The sequence below is a fragment of the Molothrus ater genome, chromosome 4 (genome assembly GCF_012460135.2).
Source record: "Molothrus ater isolate BHLD 08-10-18 breed brown headed cowbird chromosome 4, BPBGC_Mater_1.1, whole genome shotgun sequence".
NCBI classification, from domain to species: Eukaryota; Metazoa; Chordata; class Aves; order Passeriformes; family Icteridae; genus Molothrus; species Molothrus ater.
This window is the reverse complement of record NC_050481.2, coordinates 5,707,025-5,725,112: the sequence shown is the minus strand read 5'-3', so window position 1 is coordinate 5,725,112 and position 18,088 is coordinate 5,707,025. Positions and strand designations below refer to the sequence as shown.

Below are 18,088 nucleotides of genomic sequence, written 5' to 3'. Positions count from 1 at the left end.
AAAATGCAGTTCATAAAGCTGCATTTTCAGATGTTGTTTGCCAAAGCAATCTCAGTAATATTTTTGTCATAGTCACCATATCCCAGTGTTGGGCTGTCACTGCCTTCTCCCAGTTTTCATTTAACGAAAGAATGTTGGAAAGCAGTGTAAATATCTGGAAACGTCTCACCCATTGAAGGCCTCTAAATAGCCATGATTTGGAGTAAGATGTGTTCCAATATAGGCTTTGTTGTGTCTCCAATGATTCCTGTTTTCAAGCAGGAGGCTGTTGTTACCTCATGTTGGATCCCGAGGCATGTAGATTGCATCTCCAATTTCTGAGACATTCACTCTTCTCTCCTTTGGCATTTAAATAGTGCTTTAAACACAAAGCCAAAATTTTGTCAGAACTTGATCACCAAGCAAAATGAATAACTGAGAGTTGTGCTTGTGGATTTTACCTTATAAAATCACCAGAGATGCTGGGAGAGAACAATGAAATTTGAACCATTAGCTCTTACTCCTTTAGGTGGCCATCCTCTTTATCATTACCAGATGTTGTATAGTGGTTTATGCTACTTCTCTTCACTTTTGTGCTCTTCTCTATCTTCTTTCTAATCTTTGCCTTTGAATTCTTACCACATGATGTCCAGGTCCTGAGTCTTGCTGGTTACATGTCTGTAAGCTCTGCATTTGGTGTGGAAATTGCACTTGTATGATCATACATATGCCCCCCTCAGACTAGAGATTGGCTTGTAATTGCTTTATTTCTTTATGCATTTTATTTCTATAAGTATTTATTAGTCCTGAATGGTTTTGAAACACATCTATTGTTGTTTATACTACTTTTTTATAATAGTACTCTTCCTCTGGAATGGAGACCAACTTGTAGTGTTGTCTTTGGTTTCCAGTAAAAGTAAGATAGGACCATGTATTCAGAGACATGAGACAGAATAATTTGCACAGCATGGCAAGTCAGTGTTTTCTCTTTTTTTAACAAATGAAAGGATTTTAATCTCTGGTTTAGTAGTTTATTTTTATATTTGTCTTGGAGAATTTTATATCTATGTCTCCATTGATGTATATTTATTCTAATAGCTGGATTGCATAGAGACAGTAAGTGAGCTGGTACTTATATCTTCTCTGCATATTAGTATTTTGATGAGCATGGATTCAAGAGTCCTCTTCCACAAATTTACGAGAGAGTAACCTTTTTATTTTTTTATACTCTGGCTAGTTCCAAGCTTTGAAAAATTATGGTTTAGAATCTTTAGTCATTCTTAGCATAAATATAGTAGGACTTGCCATTTGCAGTTTTAATTTTTTGATGTATTTTTCTCTATTTAAACTGACTTTCTTTCCAGACTTGTTGATTTAATTTTCCTAATACCACTTTCATTTCCAGTCAGCTGTGGTTACTTTGCACTGGGTGCTTGGAGAAGAACTGTCTGTGTTTGCTTTCAGTGCTATTTTCTAAAAAGTGAGGTGGTGACAATGACAACAGAGTGCTTGGTTGAGAACATGAGCAATGGAATTACTACAATTAAGCCTTACAGACTAATGGTTATTTCTGCAAAGCAAAAACTTAATGACTTGATTTCTTCTAGCAGACCTGGTCGAGATCTCTTCAGTTGATAGAGAAAATAAGAGGGCACAGCTTGATAAGTTATGAAGTGCCTTCCAGTGTTTATCAGTTACTGCTCAGTGGTATTACCTTAGGCAAATGTATCTTCTCAATGTTGCAGCCAAAGGGAAAGGAAGTGGTGGAGTGAAAACTGCTAAACTCTACGCATGGGTTGCACTCCAGTCACTGCCAGAGGAGATGGTGATCAGCCCCTGCCTCCTGGACTTCCTGGAGAAAGCCCTTGAAACCATTCCCATCACACCCATTGAAAGGAATTACACAGGTCAGTTGCATAGCTGTGTTCTGGCACTCTGTGCTTTTTTGGTATTGAGCTGCTTTCCCCTTCAAATTCCACTTTCTAATGAGTTCTTGTACTGGTTAAAAGCTGTTAGTTCCCAGGATGAAGACATGGGACAGTTTGATATACAAGATCCCTTGGAGGAGTCCACAACATCCTTGGTGTCATCCTCAACATCAGCATATTCCTCCTTCCCTGTAGATGTGGTGGTTTATGTACGAGTCCAGGTGAGGGTTTAACTCAACCTTCAGGGTGGTTGCTTTAGTCACTGTCTTTTAAACAAGCCATCGTTGTAAATTTCATTTTTAAGGAATAAAAACTCTTTAAAAAACACTTCATAAAGAATCGAGTAAAGTGTCCCTTCTGAATGCTTTACTTTGTTTCTGCCTGCCAGCCCTCTCAAATCAAGTTCAGCTGCTTGCCAGTATCCAGAGTTGAATGTATGCTGAAGTTGCCTTCCCTGGATCTTGTTTTCTCTTCCAACCGAGGAGAACTGGAAACTTTAGGCACAACATACCCATCAGAAAGTGTGTCCATTGGTGGCAGTACTCCACAGAGTGGCTCCAAGAGTTCAGCTGGTAAATCTGGAGCACCAGGTAATATGTGTGTGAATGTTGACTCTGATTCAGAATATTTAAGCTATGTTGCTGATAAAGGGCATAATTTGAAGTGTATTTGGTCTGTTTAATACTGCTGTTAACATTAAGCATTATTTCATGTTTGAAAATGCTTTAAAAATCTGATTTTTTTCCCCCAGGTTCATCACCTGGCCTTGGCAGCCCTCTGGGCAGGACAAGGCACAGCAGCAGTCAGTCAGATCTTACGACTTCCAGCAGCAGCTCTTCAGGCCTGAGCTTTACTGCCTGCATGTCTGACTTCTCCCTTTATGTGTTCCACCCCTATGGAGCTGGAAAACAAAAATCAGCTGTTACTGTGCTGACCCCTGGATCGGGAGCCTTAGGTACAGAACAAGGTTTTGTTTGCTTTGGTGAACGTGATTCGAGTGTGGCACGGGTTTCTGAACTGCAGATTTAAAAGGATCACAGAAGATGAAAATGTTTCCTTCCTGCTTCTAGGGAATGTGGATGAGGAGCCCACTTCGGTCACGGGCCGGAAGGACTCCCTAAGCATCAACCTGGAGTTTGTCAAAGTCAGCCTGTCACGGATCAGGCGTTCGGGAGGCTCCTCCTTTTTTGAGAGTCAGTCTGTGAGCAAAGCTACCAGCAAGATAGACACCACATTGATCAACATATCTGGTAAATGCTTCTTTCATTTTAATCCCAGCTAATTACAGAACTGCTGTTCCAGTGATGGACTTTACTCTTGGCGGTGTTTTTTTTGTAAGATCTGTGTACAGATTTTCTGCCCCTGCACATGGGATCCTGACTTACTGGGAAAACAGCAGGATGGTTGTGATTAATTTGCCATTAAAATCCTCCCATGAGTAGTCTGAGCCGCATCCATCACAAGCAGGACTCAACATAATCTGTATTCTTGGGTTCTACTGTGTCTTTATGAAGTGCATTTTTATCTAATGGTTGGACTTGAAGAAATGGCAACATCTCAGGAAAACTGTTTTTTCGTGGCAGCAGAGGCAACACTATTGGGTGAAGGAGAATATGACTTGGTTACCAAAACCTGTTATTACTGGGAATTTACAACTGTGTGCATGTGCTTTTTCAGCTGTCTGTGACATAGGATCTGCTTCTTTCAAGTACGACATGCGCCGCCTCAGTGAGATCCTGGCCTTTCCCAGGGCTTGGTACAGGAGAAGCATTGCTAGAAGGCTCTTCCTGGGCGATCAGACAATAAATCTGCCGGGTAGGAGACTGCTGCTTATCACAAAAAAAACTTGTTACACAAAGAGAGTAGGAATTTTATAAGCATTTATTACCTGTGTCATATTAAATCATTGAATAGATGTAAATGTATTATGATTTACTCCATATGCAGTCACTCAGGTATCTTGTAGGAAATCCTAGACAGAACAAGTGATAAAATAATAATTTCAAGAGCATATTCCAAGGCCAAGTAGGATGGGGCCCTGAGCAACCCAATCTAATAAACAGCATCCCTGCCCATGGCAGGGTTGGAACCAGATATTTAAGGACCCTTCTCAATCCATTCTGTGGTTCTATGATACATTAAAAAAAAACAGTAGAAAGCTTTGAGTTATGTTAAATGAAATACATTTATTTCTTAGTACTTCTTAGTATACGTGAGGATATGGTTATATACAAATAAATGGTTTTTCTGTATTTCCTGTGCTGCGTTTTCTCCAGTAGCATCAGGCCCTGGCACACCAGATTCAATTGAAGGAGTGAGCCAGCACCTTTCTCCTGAATCCTCAAGGAAAGCATACTGTAGGACATGGGAGCAGCCCTGCCAGTCTGCTTCCTTCACTCACATGGCACAGTCCCCCAATGTTTTCAGTGAGCACAGTGCCAGCAGCAGTATGTCACCTGGGACAGCATCTCACAGCCTCAAGTCTCCAGCTGTCACAAGATCCAGGAGCGTGTCTGACTCCTCAGTGCCTCAGAGAGGTGAGTAGATAATGACGTGTATGTTTTTTTTTTCAAGTATTTCCAGCAGTTGTATGAAAGAAGTATGTCATTACTGCTTTGCAAATATTCTTTTCCACAGTGTCTGGCACTGGAGAGTCCATGGCTTAGAGAAGGGAAAATGTCTAAAATGGATGAATGGAAGTTGTTAGCATATTTTCCATAAAATTTCCCGATCTATGAGTCAAGTTCTGTGACAGCTAAAGCAATGCATATTGCAAATCCTCTAGTTCTCACTTATCTTTTCTCATGGTTTTGTGCTCTTTATAAGTATTGTGCTTCTCAATCTGTTTTTAATATTCAAAATGGATATGTTCTGCAAGTTTTTCCTAGCATGGGGAATAATTTACATTTTTGTCTATTTTTTTTCTGTTTAGATACTCTCTCAAAAACATCAACTCCATTTAATAAGTCAAATAAAGCTGGCAGCCAGCAAGGAACACCGTGGGAAACACTGGTTGTGTTTGCTATGAACCTAAAACAATTAAATGTTCAAATGAATATGAGCAATGTAATGGGCAATACTACGTAAGTATAAAATATGATCTGGCATGTTTTAACACTTGGTGGTGTTTTGAGGGCAAAAAACCAATCTTTTCCCCACAGACTGTTAACAGTCTGTTGCCTTTTAGCTTTAAAATCCTACCCTTTGCAGTTTTGAACTGAGAATCCCCTCTTGAATACTGCAGTTGCTTAATCCTGAAGTCACATATGGTAAACCACCTTATTTACTGCTTTCCAGTAGATGACCTTTAGTTTCTCTTTTGGCAAGCTGGAAAGTTTTTGTCTATTTTGACCTCTGTTCTAGGTGGACCACTAGTGGTTTGAAAAGTCAGGGCCGTCTCTCTGTGGGCAGTAGCAGAGACCGGGAAATCAGCATGTCTGTGGGCTTGGGAAGGTCCCAGCTGGACTCCAGAGGGGGAGTTGTTGGAGGTACCATAGATGTTAACACCTTGGAGATGGTGGGTAAGTTGGAAAGTCTCCTGCTGTTAGCATGTGCTCCAGTCAATAAAGGTGATATCACTGGAAAAACTGGTTTTCATCTCTCTAATTCTCTATTTCTCTGTTGCTTTGGTTCTATTTCAGCTCATATTTCTGAGCACCCAAACCAACAGCCCAATCATAAAATTGAAATTACTATGGGTTCTACTGAAGCACGTGTTGACTACATGGGATCCAGTATCCTAATGGGAATCTTCAGTAATGCTGATCTTAAACTGCAGGATGAATGGAAGATTAATCTGTATAATAATTTGGATTCAAGCATGACTGATAAAAGGTAATAATATTTCCTGTGCTTAAAATGTATGATGTTTGATAATGTCAAATGTCTTCTGTCCAATACTGCTAACCAGAAATGTGTCTGCTAGAATGCAAAGGGTTCATTAGTTTGGTTTTGGTTGTGGTTTTTTTTATTGTCAGTAGGGAACTGACAATAAAAAAACTGTTAATTTTCTTGCTATTTTTAATATCTAGCGAGATATTTGTCCATGGGGACTTGAAATGGGATATCTTCCAAGTGATGATTTCAAGGTCAACTACACCAGACCTGATAAAAATAGGAATGAAACTCCAGGAGTTCTTCACACAGCAGTTTGATACAAGCAAGCGAGCTCTGTCCACGTGGGGCCCTGTTCCTTATCTCCCTCCCAAGACAGTGGCAAACAACTTGGAGAGAACCTCACACGAGCAATGTAAGTGCTGCCAAAAAATTACAGGATTCCTAATTAAAATGTTTTAATTGCAAAAATTACCTAGGAGGCCGTGTCAGTGAAACAATTACCTAGGAGACACTTCCTTTCTGTTTCAGTGAGACCATCACTCGTAATTCCAATTTTTACTAAAAATAGGAATATGCCAGCAGTTTTTTCTGCATCTTGCCTGACGTTTGTTGTTCATGTTTGCTCTGCAGTGTTGGATGCAGCCCATCATCGCCACTGGCCAGGAGTTCTGAAGGTGGTGTCTGGGTGCCACATATCCCTGTTCCAGATGCCGCTGCCAGAAGATGGGATGCAGTTTGGAGGATCCATGAGCCTGCACGGGAACCACATGACCCTGGCTTGTTTTCATGGACCTAATTTCCGCTCAAAATCATGGGCCTTGTTTCACCTGGAAGAACCCAATATTGCATTTTGGACAGAAGCCCAGAAAGTTTTGGAAGATGGTAACTTAAACTGTTTACTCATTCCTCTAAATTTCTTTAAATGAGTTTTTAATAATGTATTATTACATAAGAATAAATCAAAAATTTATTTTCTTTGTTTGAGTCAAGAATATTTCCCAAAAATATACCCTTTATCTAAAAATAATCTGTTGCCTCCACACCTTAACCACAATTTGCTTTATCTGTGGAATAAAGTACATTTTCAAATGTACTGGATATGTCCCTGATAATGAGCCTACTGAGTGGATTGGCTGGCTTTTTAATTGTGTTTGTGTAGTCCTTCCTAGCTGTATGATGAATTTTGGTGATCTTATTGCTTATATCAGTCTTAATATTGTGAAGTTTTATTGTTTGTATCTATTGAGGATTTGATTTCTCTCTTGTTTTCAAGCTTTATATTGAGTTTTATTCCACTGGCACACTTAATTATTCATATTAAATACCTGTAGGAGAATGAGAGAAAATTCCACTATCCCCACTAAGCTGCTTTTACTTTTTTTTTTTTTTCCCCTCTCCCACACCACACTGCCCACACCTCCAATGCAGGTACCAGTGAGCACTCCACGTACATCGTTCAGACCCTGGACTTTCACCTGGGCCATAACACCATGGTCACCAAGCCCTGTGGGGCCCTGGAAAGCCCCATGGCCACCATCACCAAGATCACGCGGCGCCGCCACGAAAATCCCCCCCACGGAGTTGCCAGCGTGAAGGAGTGGTTCAATTATGTGACAGCCACGAGGAATGAAGGTTAGAGTCAGCTTCACTCAGTCTGGGGATGGACCTGCTTGCACGTGGAGCTGTTGGGAAGCTGCTACATCTCAAGTGTATAAACAGCAAAATCGATTGATCTTTTCTAGTCATGCTTTTGGGAGCAGAATAAAAGAAAATCTTGTCAATAATCCTACAGCAGCAGTTTTACAAGTCACTTTTCTTAACTTTTTTGCCTTGTCATGATTTAACATCTCCCATTGTTCCCGTAGAGTTGAACCTGCTACGGAATGTTGATGCCAACAATCCAGAGAGCAGCACCACAGTGAAAAGCTCAAGCTTGTTAAGTGGCTTCAGGGGTGGCTCCAGTTACAACCATGAAACTGAAACCATCTTTGCATTGCCAAGGATGCAGCTGGATTTTAAATCTATTCATGTTCAAGAGCCCCAAGAGCCTTCATTACAAGGTGCAGTAAAACATCATTTGCTTTTTCGTGGTGAAAAAATATTTCTTGCAAATTAGGAGTTAAAGACAAAGGTAGTGTGCTGATAAGAGGATTTAACAGGAGAATTGCTGCAGATCTGCAAGAAAAGACAACATTTTGTTGTAAAATGTAGAGGGAAGTATTTTGAGAGAGTGAAGATCTAGTGTAGAGACTGGTTGCTGTAGAAAATAACTAAGGAATTAATATGAACATTTCAGCTACACTGGCTGTTTTATAGGCTTGGTTTCCTTATATTTATTAAAATGTTAACTGTGGTCCTTCCTCTCAAGAGTTGCTGGTTCAATGAAAAATATTATTTTCAAATGATTTGCGTTCAAATTCTATGTACTTACAGATTTACTGTATGCACTTGTAAATGTATTGATGCTATTTTTATCTGGCTGTAGATACAAGTGTTAAACCAAAGGTGGAATGCAGTGTGGTAACTGAATTTACAGACCATATCTGTGTGACCATGGATGCTGAACTGATTATGTTTCTGCATGACTTGGTGTCTGCTTATCTAAAAGAAAAAGAAAAAGGTGAGTTGTTCATGAAGTGACACTTGTCTGACCATCTGCAGTTGTCAGGTTGTTTGACAGCAAATACTCTAAGTCATAATCATGCTCCTATTTTTATTTTTAGTTAAAGACCTGGTGTTGAACTTTCTTTTCATAAGATATGGTATAGGCAGATGAAAACTTTCAGGAAGCTTTATTCTTGTTATTGCAATCCTTTCATCTGTGGAGTCCTTTCAAGATATGCATTTTTCTGATTTCAGGATGGTTTAATTTTCTACCTTTTAATTGTTCAGTTGCAGCATTCAAATTTGGCATGTTCATTGTTAAGCAACATGTGGCCTTCTGCAGAAAATCTGGAAACATGACGTGCTTCTCTTCTTGTTGAGACTTGTGCTTTTGTTTTATTGAAACGGTGTACAAAGAATCCAAGTGAGCTACTCCTGGCCGACTGGTGTTTTCCTTCTCTCCCCTTTGCAGCAATTTTTCCTCCTCGCATTCTGGCTGCTCGTCCAGGGCAGAAGAATTCTGTTGGTGTCCTTGAGGACAGCTCCACTGATAAAGAGGCAGAGGAAAGCATTACCTACACTACAGTTGACTGGAGGGAGTTTATGTGCAATACTTGGCATTTGGAACCCACGCTCAGGTAACAAGCAGCTTTAGTAGCTGCAGTCTCTTTGGCTGTGCATTAACTTCTGGGTTAGGTTTTATGCAGATTAAAGGCATTGTTGGAGGCTCTTCTGAATTAGGATACAGTAAACTTTAAACTCATCAATTTTAATTAGGTTTTTCACCTCTTCCTTTGAGAGGAGTTCCATTGATCATCTTGAGCTTATGTGTCTAAATCAAGTTGGAAACAATGCCTGTTAGATTTAAGTTGGTCATGAGTAACACTGGGGAAAATTGGGGTTTTTTTTGTATATACAAATGCCTGTTTGCTATATTTATATATTTGAGACTGAGTCTATTTATTGCTTTTTTAGATTAATATCCTGGACTGGGAGAAAAATTGATCCTGTTGGTGTTGACTACATCCTCCAAAAGCTGGGCTTTCACCATGCAAGGACTACTATCCCTAAGTGGCTGCAGCGTGGTGTTATGGATCCTTTGGACAAAGTTTTGTCAGTCCTTATAAAGAAACTTGGTACTGCACTACAAGATGAAAAGGAGAAGAAAGGAAAAGACAAAGAAGAATATTAAAAGTACAATGTGACAACCCTAACTCCATTTGATTTTATCAAAGTGTTTTATTATATTTTAAGAACTTAAATATGGTTTAAAGAGAAACCTAATAGCTTTTTGCTACTCTATTTAAAACTTACATTGTGAGTAACTGTTTACTGTGGTACTTGATACCATTCTGTATTTGAAGTTATTGCATGATAATGATGATGACCAATGTATATTCTGTGAAGGAATAGCTGGAACACTGTAAATCTGCTCCTCAGCGTCCATTTTATGATGTGCAATATGATCCTGCATCTTTACAATACTTGCAGATTAACTGTGAATTTTCTTAAAATTTTACTTGCCATAACACAAACCCCTCGTTGATGTGACCAGTAATTGATTTGTCAATGTAGACTGGTGTAAATTATATATATATATATAACTTATGAAACTGTGATTGCCTTAGTGCTAAAAATCATGAAGTTTATTACACTTGTAATAAAATTTAACTACTGTACAGGACCTTTATTTTTGCATCGCTCAAGGAAGCTGAGCAACGAGAAGTGTGTTTTAAGTGTAACTTTGCGGACTGTGATTGAAGTGAGGTCAAGCCCAGCAGCCGGGAGCTCGGGAAGCAGCCGGAAGGCGGGAAGCGCCGCCCCGACCGAGCAGCGCGGACGCGGCGCTTCCCCTGGGATCGGGCAAGCGGCTGCTCCCGCTCCCTGACGGCTGTGGCGGCTTCCGCTGCCGCCTTTGCCCGGCGGGAGGGGCCCGGGAAGGTGAAGGAGGCGGCTGCCAAGTGCTTTTGAAGCCGAGGCGGCAGCACAGGGGCGCAAAGCTTAGCAGCGCCCTGGCTCCCTGAGCTCCTCCCTCAGCTCCTCCCTCAGCCGCTCCCTCAGCTCCTCCCTCAGCCGCAGCTGCGGCCTCGCGCCTCGGCCGCGCCCTCACAAAGAGCGGGAAGGGCCGTGAGGGGCCGCCCCCGGCTCTGAGCGCCCGGCGGGCTGAGGTGGAGGAGCTGCCCTGCTTTCGGCGGCCATCGCCTCAGGGCAGCTGCTCGGCTCTCGGAGGCCATCGCCTCAGGGCGGCCGGCACGTCCCCGGCTCCTCCAGCTTCGTGTGCCCTGAGGGGCGCTCCGCCTGCCCGCGGGAGGTGAGCGCTGAGGAACCCTCCACAGCAGGACCAGGGCAGCAGGTGCAGGTACCAAACCCTTCAACTACAGCGCTAGCTTGGTCTGGAAGCTTGAGAGGGCTCAGCTCTGCTGCTTTAGTTCGCCTCATTCTGTCAGGAGAGTTGTTTTGAGGTGTGCCCTTCGAGGGGCAGGGCCGCGTTAGGCGTGAGGGAAGGTGGTATAACAAAAGGAGAAGTGGCCGCCGTGTGGGGAAGGACTCCGGGTCTGGGCTCTACCCCAGCCCTGGGCGAGTTGTTCTTGGTGTTCCTGTGAAATAGCTTTACCAGGAGAACTGCTGGGTTTTTTGCAGGGTGTTTTTGCTACTGGCAGCATTAGTGAGTAAAATTTCCTTAGGTCGGTCGGAAATGGCGAGCAGCAATGGCTGCTTTGAGGGTGCGGCATTGTTCGCCTTCGGCCTTGCACCTGAGAAGATTTTGCCCCCCGAGGTTCTCAGACAGCCAGTTTCGAAGGATCTCTCCGAGCCTGTGACTGCAAGGCTGAATCCTCCACCTTGTATGATGTGCAGTGAACCAAGGGTGATGAAAAATCCAGGTATAGTTTGCAGTTTATACACCGGGATTGGCTGTTAATGCTATTGAAAGTAACTTTGCTTTTTCTTTATTGCTGTATTTTCATACATAACTTCTTTGGCATCTCCTTAAACTTGTCCCTCCTTTTCTAAAGCCTTTTTGTGCTGGAAGTTTTTTAGCCATTTGTTGTGGGGTGGCATGTCTAGTCTTCAGCATTACCTACTTAAAAAGTTCAAGTTACGAAGTTCTGTAGAGTGACAAAATGTAGAATATGTTCTGCTGCATGAATTTTTGTAAATAATATTGTGAAAGGGTTTAACTGCAGTTTGGGATGTCCCAGGATGTATTTTGTATTACTTTGAGTAGTTGTGTTGCGGTAAAGGCACTGTTGAGCCTCTTAAAAGTGAGGATTTCTTGTTGGGTGGGAAGTGGTTGTGCTTGGGTTTATCGCACACCTGAAGCTGATGGTTGCATCCATCCCGTGGTTGCTGAAACTTGTATGGTGTCTTAGAACAAGGAGTCCTGCTGCTGCCCAGCTTTGTGTGGAAAAAATACAGGCTCCACTGTTTGGTATCTGCCATCAGCAATTTTGATTTGATTGTTGGTTTACAAGAGAGGGGAGGGGGATATATGTTGTGTTTTGTTGTAGTACATATCTGCCTGTATTCGGAGATTATGGGATTTACTGCAGTAAAAGGTTTGATGCTTGTGAAAGAGAATGCACACACTGCTTTGGAATTGCTCTTGTTGCTAATGTAGGGCTCAGTACAAAGCAGTAATGCTCTACAGTAGATTTTGGTTTGCTTTTATAAGAAGCATCTGAAAAGCATTTATTGTAAGCAGGTTTTCAGACAGTGTGTTCAGTTCTCTCCTTAATTTTGTTTAAGGACATTTTCTTTCTGAAGGAGCCGGCACCACCACATTTTCAGCCTTTCCCTCACAGAGAGACCTGGATTTGATTGAAAGATACAAACAGGGAGTAATAAACTCGGTGTCTGCCTTGCATCTGTTTGCCAAAACACACCACCTGCAGCTTGAATTGAAAGAAACGAGCGTGGCAGGTAAACACTTCTGCTGCCAAATAAAGCGGTGTTGGCTTATCCTCGAGAGTATCTGAGTTGATTGGGTGGTGCTGATACAGCTGAACCTTGTTGCTGTTGACTGCACTACCCCCACATGTGCTGGGTTTTGGCTGCCCTGTCCTTGCCTCCACAGCTGCTTCTCATTATGAGGTGCTACAGAAATCGATCAGGTTAATTGGCTTTAATTATGACTGTGAACTGAACTTTGTGAAGAGTGCATGAAGCGAAAGCTGCCTACATTTTTGGGGAGGTTAGGGATGAGGGTTTTATTTTCCAAAATTGTCTTTTTGTCTTGTATTTGTTCTAGGAATTACTATAATGACATAAAGCTGTGGATGAAGTGCCTTTAAAATAATTTCACTGGTTGCCTTTACTTTTTTCTTCTCCTTTTAAGGTGATGTCATAAGGCCTTACTTTGCCTTCTGTGCTGTGATAAATGGTGTTTGCTACAAGACTGGGCTGGGAAAGAACAAGAAGGAATCTAAATTAAATGCAGCTAAACTGGCTCTTGCTGAGCTCCTTAACTTGGAGAATACAGGGGCAAAGTCTTTTGAAGATGCAGGTAAATATTGTAGCAAGGCCTAATTAGACTTTGAAATGCTTGGCTTAACAGTGTCCTATGCAAAACATCTGTGGTTTTATTAAATGCTGCAGTATCGGCCTCTGTCAGGTGTTTGGAATCCTTGGGGCAAATCTGTAGTTTGGTTCTGAAACTGGTTTTTATTTTTGTCACTTGTGTATTAAAGAGTTGCATCAGCTGATGCCAGGAATGCTGAAGGAATTAATTCATTGCTGTTGCACTTGATTTGCTACTCACTAGGTTCAGCAACAAGAAGTACATTCTCAAGTGGGTTTGAATTTTTATGATTAAAAGGCTTCCCCACTGAGATACTGCTTTCAACAGAGTTCACTTGCCATACTATTTTATCTTCTTTTGACTTTTGCTGTCTGAATCATTCTAAGCTTACAGGGACTTCAAAATAAGAAGAGAAAGTTCATAGAGTCTTAGCAAGTTTGACTTGCTGCAGATAATGTGAGATTCATGTTTAGAAATCAGGCATGTCCATCCCACTTCAAAATGTTTTTGCATTCTTAGCTTTTCCCTGTGTTCCTGCTGAGCCCCGACCTCCAGGAAACTCGGCTTGTGTTTCAAGGACTGGTAAGGAGTGCTCTTGCTTTTCCTCTGTTGCTCAGCAAATAGTTTCTTTTTGAATTTTTTTCATCTTTTGATACAGTTAGTGCTCTCTGTGTTGTTAGTATTGTATTAAACATTTCTGAAGGCTGTAAGAAGTAGTATTACTAGGTCTGGTTCTACAAAAGGACACACCTTCAGTAAATTGCTTGAATTTATATCACCAGTCCAGGTGATAGAAATAGAAACAATATTCTCTGTCCTTGCTTGAGCTAGTGTGCAGTAGGTGATCAAACTTGGGCTATAACTGTTGTTACTATAATGGCTGATAGAAGCATCAAGTATTCGGGTGTTCTTGAGCTTTTTTTAATCCTCAGGATCTTCAGAATCCCGAAAGTACACGTGGTTGTGCTTATACTGTGTGTTTGGGGATATAATTTGGCAAGTTGCTCATGTATGCTTTTTCTCGTACCTCTAAGTCTGTTTTGATGGCTTCTGTTGTTCCATTTAGGAGGAGAACATATCTATCAAAAGCTGTCACAAATGCTCGAGGAAGTGTTTAACCGCCTGACTACCCAACACCCCGAGTACCAAAGCTGTGGCAGTTCCCTGGCTGCCTTCATCATTGAGAAGGGCAAGTCTGGGTTTGATTGCGAGCTTTGGGGAGTGGGCAGCCTGCTCCCACCGAGCTGTGAGAGCTTGGTGGGCAGCCAGCCCAGGTGAGCCCCCCACCATCTCTGGTTTTAGGTGGGCAGCACGAGGTGGTGGCCCTGGGGACAGGAGAATGCAACTACAGCCGGCGCTCGGAGTCCTGTGGGAGGCTCTTGCACGACAGCCATGCCATTATCACTGCCAGGCGTTCCCTGCTCAGGTGGGAATGTCTCTGCAGATCCTTCCCTTGCTGCCACTTTAGGTCAGGTTCACTGCTGCACTTGAATGCTATACTTACATAAAATAATAAATAATAATGTAAACGTCTATCTAGACGATATAAAAATATATAATAAAATAATTTATTAAAGATATAATTTATTAAATATAAAGTACTTAATGTAAAATACATAATAATTTTCTTTTAGATACTTGTACAGACATCTTTTGCTGTTCTATAACAAAAATCCAGCCAAGGCAGAGAGATCCATATTTTGCACAGCACCAGGCTCAAAGCTGCTTACCTTAAAGCAAAACATAACTCTGTCTCTCTACATGAACCAGCTTCCAAAAGGAACTGCTCAGTTAAAATCAGAGGTGTAAGTACCGTGGCATTTCCTGATATATATAGTGGAAGATGAATTTTTATTTTGTTTTGGGAATGTTAATGCACAGGGTAGTTGTGATATATATGCAATACAGCTCAATATGATGATACAGAAAATTCCTTTGTGGGTTATATAAGTTTCTTGGTTTTATTTATTACAGTGAGCTGTTAACCCCTTTCCCAAGATAGTATTAAATTACTATTAAATCATTAATTTAACCATTGAGCAAGTGGATGTAATGACCTAATGCCATTGTATGCACTACAAGATTAGTACAAAAAGCCTTGAATTGAAACAAAAGGCTCTGCTTTGATGTCTTACCTCTTTGTAACTAAGGGGAAAAAATGTTTTGCTTTAGAACCACCACTAGTTTGTCTCCCTTAGGTGTTGTATCTACTTACTTAAATCTTTTGAATCACAGTGTGAGTTACATTTTAAAGGAGATTGTAAGAACCTTACAGCTGTTTTTTTGCAAGTAACTTCTGTTGCAGTGTGGGTAGATGAAAAGTGACAGCTTGTTTGCAGCTGTTTTTTTTAAATTGGTGCATTCAAATTAGACTGGTGGCTAAGATTAGACTGAGTGGCTATTTCCTATTTAAATACCGATTTCAGTATTCTAGGCACTTGAGCAGCTCAGTCTGGTGTTTCTAAGAATTACAGACATTGAAGATAACGCAAGGCCTAGATCTACAGATTGTTTTTTTTTTCTCAGAAACAGCCTTAGATACCACTTAGTGCAATCTCTGATCAGAGTGCTTTCTCACTGAGATCCATTCTCCTGTCCTGCCCTAGGCATCTCGGGCCCCAGTCAATCTCTGCTTACGAAGCCAGCGAAGAGCTGAGTCTGCACGTTGCCCTGGAAGGCAGGATTTACCTGGCTGTTTGCTGTCCCCCCAAGACTGTCAGAGTGAGCAGCATGTCAGCTGGGGACAAACTGACCAAGTGGGAGGTGGTTGGTCTTCAGGGAGCCTTGCTGAGCCACTTCATCGAACCCGTGTACATCAGCAACATTCTCGTGGGTACGTTCAGTGCCAATTCCAGCTGGGGGCTTTGTGTGTTTCTGTATTCCGATTTGATTGTGCTTTATAAAGCATGAACTAAACCAAAAATACTTGGAAGAATTACAGAAGTGTTCCTTGAGATGCAGTGAACCAAAGTGTATTTATTCAGTAGGCAGTCAGAAGTGCTGGTGGATGTGAGGTAATGTGGGCAAACTCTTGAACATATTTTGTAGTGTGAAAGGTTGAAATTCAGTTTTAGCAGGGAACGTAAAGAGTTGGTGAAAACAGTGGTTCAAAAAAGAAAACATCCAGGGAAAATAATGGTGCCTCTGGAGAAGAAAGTGGGAAATCATTTTTGTTCTGTGAATTGAATATTGGAACTGATCTTTACAAACACAAATTTTATGTGAAAAAATGACTATAATGGGTTAAGAATGCAGAAATTTCTGCATTTTTAACGATTTAATTTAATCAACTTGCATGTGGCTGATCTTATCCTGTTTACTAGGAAATGGAAGTTGTAAGGATACAAAAGGACTGGACATAACCATAAAGCAGCGTCTTGATGATGAACTTATTTCCAAGCTTCCCGTGCATTACTTGGTCAACAGATCTCATATTTACCTGGTGAAAGCTGCACTGCCAATCCAAACAGATTTGAACCAGTGGTCGCTTAGTTTGAATTGGACATTGGCAGATGCATCCCTGGAGGTTGTGGATGGATTAAGTGGGAAAACCACTGAAAGGTCAGCATTTATCTTCATTTTGTTGGGTATAATGGGTTTGTGCTGGCTTATTGGAGTATTCAGTTTTTAAGCTATGAGAGAAATTCTCTCCCATGTTAGCTGAAAGCATCCTGTGACTAGGTGAAGTTTTAGAGATTTTGTAAGCTCACAGTGAGATACCAAGACACCAAACAAAACAGTTCTCTCAGTGGAGACTGCCCGTAGTTGTGAAAATGTTTTATCTTTCACAATGCATAAAACTAATTGGGATTCCAGTCGAGCTGGATTCCAGCATGATGGCATTCACCAAGTGTTAGGAGGGAAGGGGAGAGCCCTGTAAGGCTCAGAGCATCTCCCTGCAGTGAGTTTGTTCCCGAGTTCCATGCCCGCTTCCCCGCTCTGCCTGCAGCTCCCCGTTCCGCAGCGGCGCCTGCCTGGCCAGCCGCCTGTGCAAGGCCGCCATGTTCAGCCGCTTCAGGATGCTCGCCAGGGAAGCAGGACGGGCTGACCTGCTCCAGTTTCCAACGTACCATGAGGCAAAGGTGAGCTGACACAGGGAGAGGGATCATTCTTGCAGTGTTTGTGCTTGTGCTTATTATTACATGTTGGTGGTAGAGAAGTCAGATCCCTCTGAGTAATTCTTGAGGTTTTTCTACAGACCTCTCTCTAACTGTAATTCTTGAGATTTTACAAGGTGTTTCTTTTTTCTTTTTTTTAGATTAAGTCTCAGTTGTACCAAGAAGCTAAAAGCTTGCTGCAGAGCTATCTAGAGCAGCACAGTTACGGATCGTGGATTGTGAAGTCTCCGCATATTGAACAGTTCAGTGATTGATGGAGGTGGATTAAATGTCAAGTCGGTTTGGATGATCTGTTTCAGTAAATAGAGTTCTGAGTAGTAAAATGTTCAACTTTTAAGTCGGTAGTTACAGGAAGAAAACAATTCCAGAACTGCTTCTTGTCAGTTTAAATGCAGTTATTCGACTACCTGTAGTAGTTCAGTCTTTTCCAAAATTGATGTTTTCTCATAGGTGGGAGTATCCAACAGCTTTGTAAATCTTTGTTCTGCTTTGCCCCCCAGTGCCACCTCATTTCCTCTCACTGACCCTGACTCCTACAAATCCCCACCCTGTGGAATTAACATGGTTTTTTCCTGATAGTTTCAGGATTTCTGTATATTGAGTTCTTCTTTTTCCTCCCTTTCTCATAACTTGAGAAAAAAAAAACAGTAAAAGCTGGATTTCTTTAGAAGAAAGGCATACTAACATGAGAGTCTTCCAGGAAAAAAAAAGAAATGGACAGTCTGTGCTTATCTATAGGCATTCATCCTTTGCTGTGAGTTTTGTTTAGTGTCAGTCTGCCAACTGGCTTACAGTTTATGTTGTTTGTGCTAGAAGAGTTAAATAATAATTTTTGTACTTCCAAATGTGAAACCTGGAATTAAGGCTGTTACTTAACTGTTCTGTGACAATTACTGATCCTGGTAGTGAGTTTAAAGCATTATGCAGGTGTCAAAGCTGTAATGCAATGTAGTACAGAAGTCTCCAGAAACAAGGTTTTTTCAGCTTTTGTGGTTTGCCTCAAACCCCATCAGTGTTAATGCTTATGGATGAGTTGGACTCCTGCACTGAAGATGACTTCATCACTGCAGTGACAAGTCCTAGTGAAATCATCTTGCATACAA

General features: G+C 41.5%; 2 protein-coding genes across 2 annotated transcripts in view; both read left to right on the top strand.

The window, feature by feature from the left end:
- Positions 1–10,027, top strand: part of BLTP1 (bridge-like lipid transfer protein family member 1) — an 87,769-nt gene extending 77,742 nt beyond the window's left edge. The window contains 17 exon segments of the mRNA XM_036381680.2: positions 1,725–1,886; positions 1,989–2,128; positions 2,296–2,497; positions 2,659–2,862; positions 2,978–3,157; positions 3,585–3,722; positions 4,187–4,444; positions 4,840–4,990; positions 5,271–5,428; positions 5,549–5,741; positions 5,939–6,156; positions 6,375–6,626; positions 7,173–7,376; positions 7,610–7,804; positions 8,230–8,364; positions 8,821–8,986; positions 9,324–10,027. Of these exon segments, the coding sequence (XP_036237573.1) occupies positions 1,725–1,886; positions 1,989–2,128; positions 2,296–2,497; positions 2,659–2,862; positions 2,978–3,157; positions 3,585–3,722; positions 4,187–4,444; positions 4,840–4,990; positions 5,271–5,428; positions 5,549–5,741; positions 5,939–6,156; positions 6,375–6,626; positions 7,173–7,376; positions 7,610–7,804; positions 8,230–8,364; positions 8,821–8,986; positions 9,324–9,540 (3,173 nt within the window). The 3' untranslated portion in view covers positions 9,541–10,027.
- Positions 10,028–11,043: 1,016 nt separating this feature from the next.
- Positions 11,044–17,595, top strand: ADAD1 (adenosine deaminase domain containing 1). Its single transcript, XM_036382448.1, has 11 exons — positions 11,044–11,230; positions 12,096–12,269; positions 12,685–12,852; positions 13,387–13,449; positions 13,934–14,056; positions 14,170–14,293; positions 14,502–14,672; positions 15,474–15,700; positions 16,191–16,428; positions 16,817–16,949; positions 17,126–17,595. The coding sequence occupies exons 1-11, from the start codon at positions 11,044–11,046 to the stop codon at positions 17,237–17,239; spliced, it is 1,722 nt and encodes a 573-aa protein (XP_036238341.1). The 3' UTR covers positions 17,240–17,595.
- The last annotated feature ends 493 nt before the right edge of the window (positions 17,596–18,088 follow it).